This window comes from Canis lupus, chromosome 4, assembly GCF_048164855.1.
Source record: "Canis lupus baileyi chromosome 4, mCanLup2.hap1, whole genome shotgun sequence".
NCBI classification, from domain to species: domain Eukaryota; kingdom Metazoa; phylum Chordata; class Mammalia; order Carnivora; family Canidae; genus Canis; species Canis lupus.
The window spans coordinates 76,517,376-76,537,422 of record NC_132841.1 but is presented as its reverse complement, the minus strand read 5'-3'; the positions used below and the strand labels follow the sequence as shown (position 1 = coordinate 76,537,422).

General features: G+C 37.2%; 1 protein-coding gene across 1 annotated transcript; it reads left to right on the top strand.

Moving 5' to 3' along the window:
* Window positions 1-68: 68 nt before the first annotated feature.
* On the top strand, window positions 69-19,152 carry C4H5orf22 (chromosome 4 C5orf22 homolog). Its single transcript, XM_072825011.1, has 9 exons — window positions 69-220; window positions 1,820-1,965; window positions 3,735-3,884; window positions 6,243-6,672; window positions 9,165-9,227; window positions 9,465-9,586; window positions 12,608-12,674; window positions 14,110-14,249; window positions 17,300-19,152. The coding sequence occupies exons 1-9, from the start codon at window positions 119-121 to the stop codon at window positions 17,430-17,432; spliced, it is 1,353 nt and encodes a 450-aa protein (XP_072681112.1). The 5' UTR covers window positions 69-118; the 3' UTR covers window positions 17,433-19,152.
* Window positions 19,153-20,047: the final 895 nt, after the last annotated feature.

The following is a 20,047-nucleotide window of genomic DNA, read 5'->3' as shown; positions in this document are numbered from 1 at the left end:
CCGCCCCCTGCCCTCTACAGCTTCCAATCAGGAACCGCAACCGGGTGAGCGCGCGTTTCCACCCGGGAGGGGCAGCGCGGGCGGCCCGGGTCCTGGTCTCGCGACTGCGGCGCCGGGGATGCTGCCGAGCGGGAAGGCGGCGGGCGACGCGGCGGCGGGGCGCGCGGGCCTGCGGCGCTACCCCGCGCTCCCGGTGTGGGTCGTGGAGGATCACCAGGAGGTGAGCGGGCGGCCGCGGGGGGCCGGAGGGAACCGGACTGCGTGACCCGCGGCGGCTGCATGGCTGCGGGGGAGGCGCCGGAACGACCAGCCGGAGGAGGAGGAGGCGCGGGCGGCTGGGGTCCGCTGGCTGGGCGGCGGGCGGCTCGCTCACCCCTCGCCGCTCGCCCGGAGCCGAAGCCGAGCCTTCCCGCGGCCCCGGCGTCTGGGTGGGAGGCCTCGTGTCCGCCGCGGCGCGGGCCGGGGTCACGGGGTCACGGCACTGACCGTGGGCCCCGCGGGTCCTGCCACACGCTGGCAAATCGAACTCCAGTAAAAGAAATCAAAAAAATAAAAAAAAAGAAAGATGTGGGCTGCCGTCCGTGATAGAGACTTGGCGTCGTGGCACCCTTAGGGCCGTTGGTAGTGTTGTCTGCTCGGTGTGTACACGAGTCTGCGTACCCGAGCCTTGCTCTTATTTTTTTTTAAATTTTATTTATTTATTTATTTATTCATTCATTCATTCATTCATTCATGAGAGAGAGAGGCAGAGACACAGGCAGAGGGAGAAGCAGGCTCCACGCAGGGAGCCCGACGTGGGACTCGATCCAGGGGCTCCAGGATCCCGCCCTGGGATTAAAGTGGGACTAAACCGCTGAGCCACCCGGGGATCCCCCGAGCCCTGCTCTTATAAACACCAAAACTATCTTCCATTGGAGTAGCTAAAATGATGACTTCATCCCATCTTCTGGAAGCCTTATAAGGGAGGCCCATAGAGTCAAAACTTTGTTTTTGTTTTTTGCTTATTGTTTGTTTTTTGTTTATTGTTTTAACCAGCAGCCCCCTTGGGGGTTCTCTGGATATGAAAGAGGGACACGATGATTGAGGATTTATGGCTGGAGGAAGTTGGGTTTCCCAGGACGTAGAAAAGAGTAGTGAGGATGGGCCTGAGAAAAAGCACAGGCACGGGTTAAGCGGTGCTTTCAAATTCAGTATTAAACGCAGCACAACCCGGGCAGCCCTCGTGGCTCAGCGGTTTAGCACCGCCTTCAGCCCAGGCGTGATCCTGGAGACCTGGGATCGAGTCCCACATCGGGCTCCCTGCATGGAGCCTGCTTCTCTCTCTGCCTCTGTGTGTGTGTGTGTGTTTCTCATGGATAAATAAGATCTTAAAAAAGAAAAACGCAGCACTAGGTGACTTGGAGACCACCTAGGCTCATCCATCATCCAGAGGTGTGGCAAAGGCCGGGAGACCCATGGTACCTTGAACACCTCTTTGTGCCAGAATGTTCATTAACTGCCAGTTTGTACGTTTTCCTGAGGGCCAGTCCTTGTGTGTTTACCAACATTGAGTTTGTGGCGGGGCCAGATGGAAGCAGGAGATGCCGGGTAAAGCCTGTGGAGGTGCAAGCGGGAACTTAGGAGGAAAACATAAAGCTAACTGGAGACCGCTCTCTATAAGCCCATCTACAGTGAACAAGTTTTATATTTCCCTACTTTTTAGCAACTTGATGTGCTTTACATTATATGCAGTTACGTTAAGCCTTGTTTTTCAGGCTGCAGCAGAGTGTGTGCTCATGATTTCAGTAACATTTCTGAACATATGCATGTGTTTTCACAGGTCCTGCCTTATATATACCGGGCCATTGGCTCGAAGCATCTTCCTGCCGGTAACATAAGTTTTGTGCATTTTGATTCACATCCAGACCTCCTTATTCCTGTGAATATGCCAGCTGACACTGTGTTTGACAAGGAAACACTTTTCGGGTAATATGTGGTTTTTGTTCGTTATTTTATTTTATTTTATTTTATTTATTTTTTTTTTTTTGGTAAACTCTGCCTCCAGTGTGGGGCTCAAATTCAGGACCAGGAGATCAAGTCACATGCTCCACCAGCTGAGCCAGCCAGGCACTTAGTGATCTTTTATATGCTTGAAATACAATTTGCAGTACATGATTAATTAAGGGAAATAGACTTTCTGAGGTCATGAGTTTTGTTTTCGTTTTCCCTTTTTATTTTATTTGGAGCAAATGTTGACTTTCTAAAGAGCCAGATAGTAAATATTTTAGGTTTGCTTGCAATATGGTCTCTGTTGCAACTATCTTCTCTCTCCTCTTATACCTCTCTCTCCTCTTTTCTGTATAGGAAACAACCATGGACATTAATGTAACAAATGTCTGCAGCTATATTACAATAAAACTTTATTTACAAAAACAGATGGCCTAGCCAATGTTTGCCAACCTCTGCTTTAGAATTTTAGAAGTAGAAGAGACTTTAGAAGTTACCTGAGCCAGTTCTCCCTTCCTCTCTCCTTTAAAAAATCTGGATACAAAGGCACAAGAAAATGTGTTAAACATGTTGTTCAAGGCAGCCCGGACAAAATAAAATAGTTATTTTTCTTTATAATATGAAACTACAAAATAGATGCTTGGGTGAATTAACTCTAGCCTACTACATTTCTTTCAGTTGACTTTCTGGAACCCCTTTTTGGACCACTGATTTCTAAAGTGTGGTAGCTCTACCATTGTTGTTAACTGTCTTTTATATTTAAAGGTTTTTATATTTTAGAAATTGAAGAGAATTATGAAACAAGTATGTACAGTTAGTCATAGAATAATAATTCTTAAACTTTCTAGTCTCGGGATGCCTGTATACTCTTAAAAATTACTAAGCTTTTTTTCTAAGTTTGGGTAGTATCTATTCACATTTACCATATTTGAAATTAAAACTGAGAAATGTTTAAAATATTAATTCATTTCAAAATAGACTTCAACATGTTACCATAAATACGATTATTTTTATTAAAAAATGTATTTTCTAAAGCAAAAAACTTAGAAGAGTAAGAATGTGTAAGTTTTTGCATATCTCTTTAATATTTGTCTTCATAGGAAACAGCTAGATTCTCCTATCTGCTTCCACATTCAGTCAGTTGCCATATGTTGTTTTGGTGGAAGTAAAATGAAGAAAATTTAGGAAGAGTATTTTTATAGCCTTTTCAGATAATTATGAATATTCAATACTATACCAAAACTTGACAAGTGGTGTTTTTTTTAAAGCTTAGTTCAAATGTAGAATCCAACAATTCAAATTCAAGTCTGAATAACCATTGTATGTTGATCAGTCTTTCTTTCAAGAAAAATGATGGTGTTCAACTCTCAATTGAATTACAAGTGCTTTTCATTAAGACAACCGTTCGAAGACTGTAGCAGAAGTACTTTCTGCGCATTTCTCATTTTACCACCCAGAATATTTAAAATGTATATTCAAGTTCAAAATTTAATAAAATTATGAAGGAACTTTTTACATAAAACTGGCTTTAGAGGGGGACTACTAGTAGACTTGGTACTGTTGCCTTCATCAGTCTTAGGATGCCAACCCATAATTGTCTTGTACCATCAGTGCAAATGTCAATACAGTGAAAAAGGGAAATGATGCCTTAATGCTATTAGGAAAATTGTTAAACTCTTGTTCTGGGTGAAATTATATTTGGAAAAACCACTCACCAGTAATTTCCATGCTTTCTATTTCTTTTTCAGAGAATTAAGTATTGAGAATTGGATTATGCCTGCAGTTTATGCTGGCCATTTTTCTCATGTTCTGTGGCTTCATCCCCCATGGGCTCAGCAAATCAGAGAGGGCAAACATCACTTTTTAGTAGGCAGAGACACTTCTACTACAACAATCAGGTAATCTCATATTTATGAGTATGAAAGGGGATGTAAAGGAGTGAATGCTGCTTTTGTCTTATTTTGAATCCCCATAACTCATGAGTTGCCTACATACAGATGGGCTCAGATTAAACAAACACCAGGAACAGGTTTTCATGTCTCTTGACCTTCACAAACCATCTATATTTTGTTACTGGTAAGGTTGGTTGAGAATAATATCTTCATCCTCTGGAATTCTGGCTGTGTTGATGACTTAATTCCATTAAATTATTGAAGTATCTTATAGATTTACATTTCTAATGATACATTTCACTGCTTCCTTACAATATAATTATTGTCTGCTGAATTTAACAATTGCAGTTAAAAAAGCAAAATTATCTCATTTTGCATTTTTTTTTTAAAATTGAATGACTAAAAAGTAGATTTGGGGTTTTAATTTTAGTAATATAATTAGCTTTCGATAATGAATCTAAATTAAGTTAAAGCTGACTTAAGTCGCATGTGCAACTTTTTGTTAAATAAGCTGTTTAACCAATGTTTTAGGAATATTGCAGTACTGCAAACGTCTTTAAAAATATTATCATATCCTTGACTTTCTACAGTCTCTTATGATGGAATGAATGTTTTAAGCAGTGATGGCATAACTTTCTCAAAGGGAAAGGAGAGTGGAATAAAAGGGTAGTAATATATTGAAAATGAAATACACAGTCTCTCTCATTGTAAGTGATACTTTTTAGTTTTGATTTATCCTTAATGATATAGTTAACCTTTGTTGTATGTTCTTATTAATTACACAAATAACTTTCTATATACATGAAAATTGTACTTGGGATAAAATAATAAATAGAACTCCACATAGAATAAATATATATAATACTGATATATGTGAAAGAATGGTAGTGCATATATTGAGTACTTCAGTGAGTAGACCTCATTTGACCTGTAACAGGTTTTTGCAAAATCAAATAATTTTAAGTTTCAAACAGACATTTGAAACGTAATGTAAACAACAATATTAGGAGGATTTTGATTATCTGATGATTTTACTGAATTCGGTACGTAAGAGTTTATAGAAGAGACACATACAGGTATGCAGTCTGAGATGCATGTGTTCATACAGATATGAACAAAGTGAAGCATCCTTTATTAAGGAAGAATACGAATTTAGGTTTGGGGGATATAGCCTTTGTTTTTCTAGGACAGCACAATTTATAACAAGCCTGGATATCAGCTGTATTATGTCGTTAATCTTATTTTGGAAAATTAATACCTTTTAAAATTTGAGACTATATAGCTGGAGGAAGGTGAGTATGAAATAAATATTTATTTATTTTTTTTATTTTTCAGTATAAAATAAATATTAACCATTATTTTAGTTGAATAGAGCCTGGCTCTGAAAGAAGCATTTATTTTTGCTTTTCCAAGTACTTCCTAAGGTATAATATAGTTGAAAAGCTAAGAATATACTGATATGTCTAAAATCAGAAATCTGTAACTTGTAAAATGCATTCTGCATTGTATAAGATTTTTTAAAGTCGTTTTCCACATTAAAATATTATGGTTAGGGCAGCCCCGTTGGCACAGCGGTTTAGCGCCGCCTGCAGCCTGGGGTGTGATCCTGGAGACTCGGGATCGAGTCCCACATCGGGCTTCCTGCGTGGAGCCTGTTTCTCCCTCTGCCTGTGTCTCTGCCTCTCTCTTCGCTCTCTCTGAATGAATAAATAAATCTTTAAAAAAAAATTATGGTTATATAAAGTTTGCCAAAACTTTGAAACACATCTGAAGGAGCGTTTGTTAAGAGAAATTCTTTCCAGATGTAATTTTTCCGTTAGTGATTATTTCGACGAAGTTGCAGCAGGTATGAGAAAGATCCAAGACATCAGCTTAAAGATTTGTATTTTTTCTCATATTAGAGTTTACTGCACATAGTCCAGGGCCTATCTGGCAGTTTACAGGTTTGGAAACCCCAGTTCCTTTTACCTTTTTGCTTCATCTTTAGAGTATTGCCCTTGTCCTCATAGTCCAAGGCGGGCTTGCCATTTCCACATTCACGTGCCAGTCAGCAGGTAGAGGAGAGTGCCGTTATGAACCCTTCTCTTCAGTTCACAGCCGTAGTCCAGAACTTAGTCAAATGGCCACCCCTAGCTGCAGTATAGGCTACGAAGTATAGCCTTTACGTATTTCAGGTAGTTATGTGCCCACCTAAAAACTGGGGGAATACTATTTCTGCAGAGGAACAAGACTTAACAAAAGTAGAGAGAGCTCTCCGTTTTTGTTAAATATATTGTTACATTTCTGCACTGCTTTGGAAATGCTATTTGAAATGTCAACTAATTTGTCCATTTGTCTTTAAAATAGTTTTTTCCTCTAATCCAGGGTTACAAGTACAGATCATTACTTTCTAAGTGATGGTCTTTATGTAACTGAAGACCAGCTAGAGAACCAAAAACCTTTACAATTGGATGTAATTATGGTAAAACCGTATAAACTCTGTAATAGTCAAGAAGAAAATGATGCAGTGTCTTCTGCTAAGAAGCCAAAGCTAGCACTGGAAGATGCAGAAAACACTGCCTCTAGTAACTGTGACTCCTATTCAGAAGGACTGGAAAAGGACACAGTGACACAGAGGAGGGGCCAGACTTGCCTAGAACAATCATGTTCATGTTTTTCTGAAAGCCAAGAATGCCAGACTACAATCAGCACTGGGGAAATTCTGGAAATTCTGAAGAAAGGGGATGCATTTGTTTTAGATATTGACTTGGATTTTTTTTCAGTCAAGAATCCCTTCAAAGAAATGTTCACTCAGGTAAATGTGGCATTTTTAAAATGTAGATCTTAAGACCTGTATGACACTTGTCTAGATCAAGGATCAGCAAACTTTCTGCAAACAGCTAGATTTTAATTACTTTATTGGAGGTCCCATATGATCTCTTTGACACATTCTTTGTTGTTGTTAAACCTTTTTAAATATGCAGCTATTTTTTTAATTGAATTGTGTATATATCTTTCTTAACTTGAGGGCCATACAAAAAAACAGGTTATATGTTGTGGGTTGCAGATCCCTGCTCTAGATAGTATTTATTATTTTCTATTTGTTAATTGGGGTGATAACTACATGGGTAGTTTAAAAAAAAACTAAAATCATGTAGTACAAGTAAGTTTATACATTGAAGATATCACTCTCTCACCCCATCCCCATTCCCTCAGTTTCTTACTTCAGAAACAAACATCATGGCCAGTTTCTTGGTGTATCTTTCCAGAGATATTATATGTATATAAAGAGCTGTGTGACAAATTTTCCACTGGACAATGAGGTGAAATGCCTGTTACATATGTACTCTTGGAGCTAATAATTCAGGCCTGTTCATCAGATCTTAAATGCAGAAAGCCAAACAATATTAGCATGCACAGATCTGAGAAGCAACATTTGAGAAACTCCCAAGTGAGCATGCCTGGGTACATTTTATGGCACAGTAACTGCTTGCTTTAACATTTGGGAGGTTGTTCAAATCTAATCTTTTTGAGATTAAAATTAACTATTTTTTCTACCTAAATTCAGTCTTTGATTTTAATGATCTTGTACTTTACAATCCTAATTTGCATATGTATTGGAAGCTTTTGTGATTTATCAAAGACCTCTAAATAAGTATTGATTAAAAAATAGGTAAGATTTGAGAATTTAGTGTAATCTGAAACAAGAGTGGGGGAACTAGAGTATTCTCCCAACTTGCAAATAAGGGAGAAAAATTGCTGTTTCTTCCTGCTCTTGTACACGAGCCAGTGGTTATAAACCATAAGTTTTTAGAATCATGAAATGACCTTGGAACTATTATAAAACTTGAAGAACAGGCATATCTGGAAGGTATTAGGAATGTATCTTACAAATATACTCTCATCACATATTTTTAATGAAAATTTCTACAAAGTTATATAAGGAACTTAATGACAGTCACTCCTTTTCCAAAGCTGTCAGGAGACCTGAGAAGTGGAGATTTTTGTATCCTTTATGCCCTTTGGTACTATGGAACTTTTGAAAAAGAGCATGTATTATATTTTATAATTTAATAGCCTTTTTTTAATACAGTAAAGAAAGTCCGTTATAGGGACACCTGGGTGGCTCAGTAGTTGAGCGTCTACCTTCGGCTCAGGGCATGATCCTGGAGTTCTGGGATCGAGTCCCACATCGGGCTCCCCATGGGGAGCCTCCTTCTCCCTCTGCCTATGTCCCTGCCCCTCTCTCTCTCTCTCTCTCTCTCTCTCTCTCTCTCTCTGTGTGTGTTTCTCATGAATAAATAAATAAAATCTTAAAAAAAAAAAAGTTGCTTACCTTTTTTAAAGAGCATGGCCTGAAGTCCAGAATGAGTTTAGTTCTGTTATTTCTACTGCTTATTTGCTGTATGATCTTGGGAAAGTTACTTTACCTTTCTGACCCACGGTTTCCTCAAGTATAAAATCAAAATAATGACAAAATTCACAGGATTAGTATGATGAGGATAGTGGCACATTGTGCTTAGTGAACTTCAGCTCTTGCATGTATACTCTTCCCAACAACACTCCTAAATGGGATTACTGGGGCCAGATACACCCACCTATAACGGAGCTATTTAGTGTGCTAAATGGGGAGAGACATCCTCTTGCAAAGTCTTCGCTTAGCAGCCATCCTTCTGTTATATCTGCCTCCAGTATTGCCTTTGAACTTCCAAGTTCTCTTCTGCAGGCTTGGAAAGGACTGCAAAGTGAATATGGAGTTTTGATTGTTATTAAAGACATGTTTATTTCCTATACATAGCTAAAATCTGTTGAGATCCTAGGATGTATCCATTTATACAGTAGAATATTATTAGAAATCTTCTTTCAAGTCAAGTCTTTTTCCATAGCTAATTTTCATGCATTCTTGTCAGGATAGAGTTACCCTAAAGAAATGACATTGTTTACAATGACGTCTGAGTTATACATTTTTCCTGACTTTCACAGGCTAATCTTTAAATGATTGTCTAAGATATTCTCCTTATATCATAGCCATTTGTTACTTTTAAAGCATATCATTAAAAAACAATTAGGGGGGTCCCTGGGTGGCTCAGGGGTTTGGCCCCTGCCTTCAGCCTAGGATGTAATCCTGGAGTCCCGGGATTGAGTCCCACATCGGGCTCCTTACCTGGAGCCTGCTTCTCCCTCTGCCTGTGTCTCTGCTTCTCTCTCTCTCTCTCTCTCTCATAAATAAATAAAATCTTAAAAAAAAAAAAAATAACAACAATTGGGGTTTTTTTCTAGTATATGGATTTTTGTTTTGTTTTCCAGGAAGAGTACAAAATCTTACAAGAGTTGTACCAGTTTAAAAAGCCTGGTACCAACCTGACAGAGGTATCCTTCATTTGTTTCTTTTGGGTTTTGTCTATTTATCACATATCTAATAATATAGCTCGTTAGAGTGCTCTCACATCTAACCAAAATCTTTGTGTGTTTATTGGGGAAGCCCATGCTTAGTACTTACAAGTCCTGGTTTTAACTAATTGAACTGGTATTTTAATTCCAATGGGATTTCACTTATTTTTTTCAAAGACTAATTACTATATTCTTGGCTTTTCAATATGTTTAAAGGAAGATTTGGTAGATTGTGTTGATACTCGAATTCATCAGTTAGAAGATTTAGAAGCTGCTTTTGCTGATTTGTGTGATGGTGACAATGAAGAAACTGTACAGAAATGGGCTTCAAACCCTGGGTAAGACCTTGAAACATATTTTTCCCCAACTCTATTCTACTCATAGATATATTGTTTAATTTGCTAGATAAATTACATTTTAAAAATTAATATTAAGTGCCAATACAAATTTACTAACAATGGTTAGCCTTTCCTGAGTGTTTTCTTTGTGCCCAATTCTAAGATTTTTTCCTTGCATTTCTCTCACTTATCCCCCACAGCAATTTGATGGCTTCATTGTTATTATGTTCATTTTATACATGAGGAAACTAAGGCCCAGAGGTTTAAGTTGCTCAAAATCACATAAAATCACATAATGACTGCCTGTTTTATATATAAGATGTGGTGCTAGGTCTTAAGGAAGATTAGAGATTGGTAAGACAGCCCCTATTGTAAGAATAAGAAAAAAAAAATAACCTATCAATAAAAAAGCAAATGACTAGACAAGGAAATTCTAATGTGAAAACTTGCCTCCTTTTAAGGATAGCCTGACTATGAGTAGAAGCTCAAGCTGGCCATGGCATGAGAGAATTGGATTTGATAGCTGGATCCTTCATCAGGTCCTCTGTTTGGCCGATTGTCCAGCATTAAGATTACTTTGAAAACATGGAGAAAAAAGTTCTTTTGGCATAGCATCTGTCAAGTTATAGGGTGGGGTAAAGAGTGCCTTTGGTATTAAAGCAAGTTTGGAAGAGTATTGAGATAAATAGTAGTTACTTTTCCCTGAACTAAATCTATTTTTTTTCTAGAGCAGTGTAGTTGACATACTATATTACATTACTATATTACATTAATCTCAGGTATATAAAATAATGAATTGATAATTCTTTGTATTATACAGATATAATATAAGCATAGTTACCATCTGTCACTATATAATGTTATTACGATACCATTGGCTACATTCCCTATGCTTTAGTTTTTATCTGTGTGACTTATTTATTGTAGGACTGGCAGTTGGGACCTCTTAATCCCCTTCATCTCCCCACCCCCTCTGGTAGTCACCAGTTCTTTGTATTTATGAATCTGTTTCTGTTTTTGTTTGTTCATCTGTTCTGCTTCCATATACATCCATATACAGATCATGTGGTATTTATCTGACTTAACTTCGTTTAGCGTGATAATCTGTAGGTCCATCCATGTTGTCAATGAATGCCAAGATTTCATTCTTTTTTATAGCTGGGTAATATTCCATTGTCTATATATGCTACATCTTCTTTATCCATTCATCAGTCAATAGACACTTGGGTTGCTTCCATATCTTGATTATTGTAAATAATGTAGTAAAGATAGGAATGCATAGATCTTTTTGAATTAGTGGTTTTTTTTTTTTTTTTTTCCATTGGGTAAATACCTAGCAGTGAAATTACTGGATTGTATATTTCTATTTTTTAATTTTTTGAGGAACTTGCATACTATTTTCCCAGTGGCTGCACCAATTTACATACTTATCAATAGAACACAAAGTCTCCCTTTTTCTACACCCTATCAACATTTGTTACTTCCTATTCTTTGATTCCAGCTATTCTGACTGGTTTGAGATCATTTCTCACTGTGATTATGGTTTGCATTTCCCTGGAGATTAGTGATGTTAGGTCTCTGAAATAATTCTTTAAATCAGAGTTAGAATCGTAGTATTTTGAGCCATTAAGACTTGTTATGTCATAGTTATTTAAAATAATTCATCAGATAACTAGAAGAATGCAGAAGAAACAAATAGAGGTTGTCTTTGGTGAGAGGAATTCTATGACTAAAAGATGAAGTTAGGAGAAAGAAAAATCGTTTACTATGTGTATATTACCTCTTCAAAATATTCAGTGTAATTTTTGTTTAAAGACAAAATAATGAGAAACATCTCTGAAATATAAATATAAAACTTTGTTATCACTAAGGAAAACTGTGGTATTATATTGATCACATCAGTCAATATTGACCGAGCATTTGAACATCAGTTCACACTTTTCCTCTTCAGTATAGGGAACTAGTTCAAGAAATGATTCCTTCCTTTTTGAAATTATGGTGGAAGAGGGAGATGTAGGAATAATTCACAAGATGTGATTCTTTCTGGAAATATTGAAAAGTACCTATTATTTTGTGATTTTTGATGTCTCAAGCCAAGTTTAAAACTTAAAACAAAATTGCATGAAAACTTTGGAGTCCTGAATCTAGCCCATAGATGGAGCCACCTTTCACTGATATCTACTGTGACCGATGAGCATGCCCAGTTAACTCTTCATCACCTGCAGAGAGTTCTATCTCAGACTTGAAGAAACACTGAGGCTACAACAGAAGCAAGTTCACACTATGACTGGAATTGGGGGAATAAAAGAATAGCACAGAGGAAAAGTGGGTGAGACAAGCAAGAAAGGTCTCCCCAAAACTTACCATGCCCCTGAAGGGCCAGATCCTCAGCATGAAGGAGTCTTCACTATTAAAAAGCAGAGGAGGTAGGTGATGAGGGTCCAGAAGCCCAGAGAGTGTTCCTAATAAAAAGAAGTAACAGGTTGAGTGGACAAATAGGCCTCCATGCCTCACTTTTTCTTTCTTTTTCCCCCTCCCACCAGATGAGTAGATATTGGTAGGGGAGGCAAAATACTAGACACATTAATTAATCATGGCTCCCAAAGTGTTCCACCTAAATTATATCACTTAATTATATCACTATTGTTAGAACTTTGCCATTTGTAATTGTGTATGTCATTGCTCTTAAATTTTTTGAAAACTTTTTCATCACCGTGTGCTAAAAACTTAGTTTTCTTGCTGTTCAAAATAATTTTTAAAGTCACATTTTTAAATAAAAGGAAAATCTCAATTTCTTGATACTAATTTTCAACCTTTAACACAATCTGTAGTCTTGGAGGTAAGAAAAAACAGGGAACATTTATTTTTTAATATTTTAAGATATTTGAATATCTTTATCTTTCATTTCTCAAGCATCATATGAAACATTGTTAAAGGTAATTTTAAGTGTAATATATCATTTGCTTCTGTAATTTTAGTTGAGGCAGTGTGATATTTAATTAAAGGGTGACTTTTTTCCAGAATGGAATCACTAATTCCACTTGTACAGAGTTTGAAAAAACGGATGGAAGTACCAGACTATGAAATGGTAAATACTTTATATTGAAGTATAAAATTTATCCTTTAGGAAAGCATTTTTCTGGGTAGAAAAAGTACTTTTTGTTAAAGTGTTTTTCTTTTATTTGTGTTCCAGGAAAGTGTAAATGAATTATTTTTTATAAATGAGAAGAAATGAAAAAATATATAACTTTTTAGAAGTCAGAATACTGGAAAGATTTTCCAGAAAAAAAATTAACTTTTTAGGGCAGCCAGGGTGGCTCAGCGGTTTAGCACCTGCCTTCAGCCCAGGGCGTCATCCTGGGGACCCAGGATTGAGTCCCACATCAGGCTCCCTGCATGGAGCCTGCTTCTCCCTCTGCCTGTGTCTCTGCCTCTCCGTCTGTCTCTCATGAATAAATAAATAAAATCTTTAAAAAAAAATAAACTTTTCCCAATTTTATGTATAAAGCAAAAGTGCTGTATTTTTTTTATTTTGTTTATGGTCAGATCTCTACTTGCCAGAGAGAAGGAAGTATACAATTTTTAAAGTTTGTTAATTTATTTTCATACTCCCTTCTTTTTTCTTTCCTCTCTCTGAAAACTTTTCTGATTGTAAAAACCAGGAGAAAGACAAAAGAAGGTGCTCTGGCAAGTGCAACTCAGCTACATCAGCTGTATCACTGACTTTGTTTGCCAATAGTGATCCAAAAGCTGTGGTAAAAGTGGATACCTTCAATGATAATTTCTTTTATTTATATCATTTTGCAGTCTTTGAAGTATAAATTTTCTCATTTGAAGTTCAAATGCCTTTTCTCAGATTTTGTGCCAAAACTGAGACCTGCAAGTCATCTTCTTTTACTCCTGGTGCCTTTTTGACTTCAATAAACTGTGTTTTTGCTCTAGTGTTTTCTTTAGTTGCAGAATACAATCAAACCACCTTCTTTGAACTGAAATTTATATACTGATTTAGTGCCAACTTTTTAAGAATAAAAAATACTAGCAAAAGAATATTTTGGTTAAATTGAACCTAACCCAAAACCCACTTTTTTTTTTAATGGCAATTTTTAAGAATGATAAGGTTAGAAGATACTTAGGGTTTAAAAATGCTTTGAGCTTGGGATGCCTGGGTGGCTCAGCGGTTTAGCCTGGGCCAACTTTGGTCCAGCCTTCGGCCCAGGACATGATCCTGGAGTCCCAGGATCGAGTCCCACATCGGGCTCCCTGCGTGGAGCCTGCTTCTCCCTCTGCCTGTGTCTCTGCCTCTCTCTCTCTCTCTCTCTCTCTCTCTCTCTTTCATGATTGAATAAATAAAAATAAAATTAAAAAAAAAAAAAAAAGACATCAGGCCCAAACAGATGTACAGGCTTGTTCTTCCAAAACTTTAGAGAACAGGTAAGATTTATCAGCAAGGACATTAATGGTTAAAGAATCTTCTAAAAACAACAAAGCCTTACAGTGTAATTTTTAATTTTTTTTATTTTCAGGTTCACCAGGCTGGTCTAACCTGCGATTACTCAGAACTTCCTCACCATATCAGCACAGAACAAGAAATTGAGTATCTTATTCAGTCTGTATATTATTTACTGAAAAATTTACCAAAACCTACTCTTGTGACAATTGCAAGGTAAGTATGGTAGCCTGAATAATGGCTCACTAAAGATATTCACATCCTAATCTCCAGAACCTGTATATATGTTATCTTGTACAGGAAAAGAGACTTTGCAGATATAATTAACTTAAGGATCTTGAAATGAGGAGATCACCCTAGATTATCCAGTGGGCCAGTGTGATCACAGTGGTCCTTAAGCAAGGAGGACAAGAGGGTCAGAATCAGAGAAATGAAAAGATGCTGTCTGCTAGCTTTGAAGATGGAGGATTAGGGCCACAAACTAAGGAATGCAGGCAGCCTCTAGAAGCTGGAAAGACGGGGAAACAGATGCTGCCCTAGAACCTAGAGAAGAATGTGGCCCTGATAGCATCTTCATTTTAGGACTTCTGATCTCCAACAGAACTATAATGTTTTGTTCCTTTAAGCCACTAAATTTGTGGTAATTTGTTACAGCAGCCATAGGAAATTATTAATACAGTCTCCATAGATGAATCTAATAATTACAACTAATACAGTAATTCTAACCAATTTTTTACCTATTCAACTCAAAATTCAGATTTGTATTTTCTCTTTCCTCTTAGTAATGGTTGGCAAACAACATATAGTTCTTGTTATCTTGTCTTTAAAGTTGGTGATACTATTCAGATTAACACAAGAATTCCCATTTGTGTGTCTACAGATGAATATTTACCTGATGCCATATTTCAGATTTGAAAATAATATGCTGCATAGTTACAACAATTTAATGAAACTTTTCTGTATTAATCTTTGGGCTGGTTTTATATGGAACTGTGAGGTTAACACTTTAATGTATTTTATGACAAATATTTTATAGTGCCCTTTTACCATCTGAAATGAAATTCATAGGTAACGTAATCCACATACATACATACACACTTTAAGTATATGGAAATGTTATATATAATATATATAGATAATATAATTGTCTTAGTCCAGTTAGGCTGCAATAACAGAATGCCATAGACCATGTGGCTTATAAACCGCAGAAATTCCTTTCTCACAGTCCTGGAGGCTGGGTAGTCCAAGATAAAGTCACTCAGATTCAATGTGGTGAAGACCTCCTTCCTGGTTCACAGACAGCCATCTTCTCCCTATAACCTCACATAATGGATGGGGTAAAGGAACTCTCTGGGGACTCGTTTATAATAGCACTAATCTCACTCATGAGAACCCTCATGACTTAATCACCTCTGAAAGGCTTCACCTCCAAATATCACATTGGGGATTAGGTTCAATGAATGAATTCTGGAGGGACATATTTAGTCTATAGCAATAACCTACCTGTACACATAATTTAAATATATGTTTATATATGTGTATATACACACACAAATCATCGTAACGTAAAAGAAATGAAAGTAACTGATAAACTGGTATGCACTAAAATGCCACACAAAAGGTGCCTGGGTGGCTCAGTCAGTCAAGCATCTGCCTTTGGCCCAGGTTAATCTTGGGGTCCTTGTATCGAGTCCCATTCAGGCCCCCTACCCAGCAGGGAATCTGCCTCTCCCTCTCCCTTTGCCCCTTCCCCTCACTCATGTACTCACATGCGTGCACGCCCTCTCTCTCTCAAATAATAAAATCTTTTAAAAAAAAAATTGTTTTAAGCCACAGAAAACTAGCATCTTTACAAAGAGTCACTAAATAGAACAATTATATGTGCAGACAATTGCTCATGTGATGTATTGAACAGATACTATGAACACAGCACTGCCATAGTGACACGGTTTTTCTAGTCATAACCTCTTGGTAAAGTTCTGAACTTAAAGTTCAGTCTTCCCTAAATATACAGAGTAGTTGCATTTCTGGGAAATTTGTTCATATTTAATCCATTTTCAAAAATACTTTGTTCATATGTAGCCTTAAAAAATTAAAAACAGGTTTTTTCACTTATGTGAGTGTTCTGTGGACTTTGGAAAGTATATATGACAGAAGACAAGTACTTTTATTTACATTCAGATTGCAGGACTGTCCTATACATTGCAAGAATTCTAGCAGCCTTGCCCTCTTGCCTTGGCCCTTTAATTGTTACTGTGACAATCAAAATGTACCTACAGATTTCCAATACTCCTTCTTGGGGGTAGCTCCCAAGAACTACTCTAACAGTGTTTTAAAGAAGCCAGATATCTTTTTGAAAGCATTGAAGTACTCCTTATTTGTTAAGGCTTATAAATTAAACTTTTATATATGATAACTTTCTCAAAGTAGGTCTTTATCTGCATGTATATATGGGTATATATATCCCTTCTTTTCTCCTTAATACCACTTGGGAAACTAATCCCAATACCAGCACATCTCCACATTTCATTTTGGATAATTCTATATACCTGTATAGTTGACAAGTAGTTTTTAGAAGCAGAAACCTTTTATCAGGAATGCCTGGGTAGCTCAGTGGTTGAGTGTCTATGTTTGGTTCAGGGCATGATCCCGGGGTTCTGGGATCGAGTCCCCCATTGGGCTTTCTGCATGAAGCCTGCTTCTCCCTCTGCCTATGTCTCTGCCTCTCTCTCTGTGTCTTTCATGAATAAATAAAATCTTAAAAAATAATTAAAAAAAGAAACCATTTATCAGTTGGAAAGCCTCTACCCTTAATAATTTCTAGCCCTTCTGTTCCCATAATAAAAGAATGAGAAAGACGCCCAATCACTAAGATAATAACCTCCCAGTATTTGCAGTATCTCCCTTTGAGGGAAACAGCCGCAATTAAGCACTGAGGCTTTGAAGACATGATGTGTCATTTTGAATCCCATCACCAGCACTTAGAACTAGGTGACCTATGCAGGTTAATTTTCTGTTTCAGATTCTTTTAAAGGGATAGTAAACTATATATTTCATAGAGTTGCTGAGAAGATTTAAAGAACATAATGTAATGCTCCTGACCTAGATTAAACTTTTAGTAGCTTTTAACTGTTACTATTACAAAATTCAACATACCTTCATTTCTATTTTATACTGAAATCAACACATGCAGACTTTTCCTCAGGACATGGTATGATCTCATCTTATTTACATTTTTTTTTTTTTCTTTCTCCTCTTGGTTCCAGGTCAAGTCTGGACGATTACTGTCCTTCTGAGCAAGTTGACACCATTCAAGAGAAAGTCCTCAATGTGCTACGCTCCCTCTATGGAGCTGTAGACATTCACTTGGTGTATTTAGCAGAATGTTCTCCACCTTGAAACAACAAAACACAAGGCTCCTATTACATCTAGTTGTAATAACAGGGTTTTCATTAACTTATTTGTAAATGAGTCTTCCAGAGAAGACTTGGTTTTTATATTAACTTTAAGTTAAAATCGTTTCGGTATTTTGTATCTCAAGACAGATATCATCAGTTGTTGAATGATGACAATTTTTTTAACATCAGGTCTACCCCCACCATTTGTTGCTTATTTTTCTTCCTTTCCACCATTGTCTTCTTCATTTTGTAAGGGTTGGTATTTTTCCACTTTCCCTCTAGGCTAATTGGACTGTACAACATTCATTCATTCATTTATTCACTCAACCACCTGACATTTATTGAGCACTTATAAGTGCCAAACATGATTAAGTGCTGGGTGTATGGTAATGAACAGAATAGACAAGGTCTCCTGCCCTCTTAGAGGACAGCTGAGAAACAAATTCTGGATTATGAGAAGTATTATGAAGGAAAGGACAACCACAAACTATTTTAAGCTTTTAGTACTCAGGGTATCTAGGCTGTATAAGAAAGTAACATTCTTAAAAGCTACTACCAAAAATAAATAAATAAGTAAACAAACTTGCAATCCACAAAAATATTGCAGAAAATCTACCTTTCCAAGACTGCCAGGGTTGTGGCCCAGCTCTCACAGTTGGGATGGAAGAGTGAAGTCAACTAACAAAATTTTCTTTGCTAATCAGAAAAGTTCTTCAGGGTTTTCAGGGTTTTCATGCCTCCGGATGATCATCAGTATGGGCATCGATTATAGTTCCTGAGTGCTACTTAATTGGCAGCCCAGGTTGATAATTTCGTCAAATAAGTTAGCTTTTAATACAAATAGAAAAAAGGATAATAATTAATTAATTCTTAATTCTGACCTACCGTAAATACCAAAAGACTTAACTGCCTTCCATCGGCCTCTCCATGCATAAGAGAGCCTGAGTCCCTCTTAATCAGGGAACTTTTCATTTGCTTAATTTATCAAAGTCTTCCCTCTTGAGTACTCCTCATGTTCAGCAATAATTTTTACCTACCTGATTTTTTTTTTAAATAGGATGGTATTTAGAGGGGGAAAAACACCCATCCATTCCTCGGTCCTAGCACAGCAGTTGTTTTTCATTTTTGCATGTAATTTTTGGGCTTTGACCACATGTGTACATGTTGAGTTGCATGTAGCTACAATTGTAGTGGTTACATAACTTGATGGCTAACACCGAGTCACATTACCATTGCCACTCAGTAGATGGCACCAGATCCCATTTTTCCAAAAATGCTGTTTTCCAGCACATTTTTCAATTGTCACCAAATTGATTTCCCAAGGCTGGTAGTGTGAATGCCTATTTCTGCTGTGAAAAACAAAGCAAAGTGATTCAGCTTTCCACTTTGATAGAACATTACGTGCCAAAAAGTTTTCTCTGTAAATTCAGAATTGCTAACAGTGCTGTTTATTTTTAAATTTCGAAAAAATGTTATTAGAGTTGTAAGTAGATGTTACTTTTATGAGTAAATTATTTTGTGTGCTAAAAGAAACAAAAAAGGTATGTTTTGAGGTATTAAGGATTTAAAACCAAACTAGCACTAGTTAATTGTATATGATCTCAGTGTGTTCATAGCACTGATCTTATGAATCTGCTTGAGTAGTCATTTATTACGATTCTCATAACTCGATGTGACTCATCATTGTTTTAACTCAGGTAAAATAAAAGGGCATCAATTTATTTTTTTGTGATACTCATATTGTTTAGCTTTCCTGCTCTGTGATTCTCTTTGAATGAAATTCAGTCCCTATTTGTTGACTACCACCAACTTGATAAATTATGTCACTGTGCATTTCAAATAGGAAGATATTTTATCAAGACATTCTTCATTCGTGTTCTAAGTACCAATGAGGACTACCACCATACAGGGATTTGGATTATGTGCAAATATCACTGAAGTATGGGATTTTGAGCAATTTTGTGTGTGTGTGTGTGACTTAAATGTAAGCATTGACCAAGAGCTTTGGTATTAACAAGTGTATATTTCCCAGTATCAAAGAAGAGAAGTCTTTTTTTTTTCCCCCTTCAGAAATAGTTTCTGTAGACCTCTATCTTTGTGTTCTGGCTCCTCAAGGAGCTCTTAGTCAAAGTTCTTCACTCTTTATATGATATTCTCTCCAAATCCTTTATCTGTTTTAGCAGTAGTGGCTTGGATTGCTGGCAATGGATACATCCTACTGCTAGTAGTTTATAGTCAATGGTGTTTTTTTAATACAGGAATGATTATCTCATTCACCATCCATCTTAAGAGAAAGCACTTGCATAAAACTGAAGGAGTTTTTGTTGGGGATCTTTCAGAACTGCTCGAGATACACGAGGGTCAGTTGTGTAACTGTGTCCTTATTGGACTGTGCCTGGTCGTCCTGAGTCCCAGCACTCTCTTGTAGCGCTTGTTTCTAAGTTAACTGGTCCTGCACTGTCTGGTTTGTAGTTCTAACTGTACTCCTGGGATTCCAAACATCAGTGCCATTCTCCCCTTTATTCTCATTTGGTTTCAACAAATGAAGTTACAGTCACTGAGAAGGTTTCTGTGGACCTGGATCCTTAGGGAGTTCCCTGAACAGTAAACATTCCG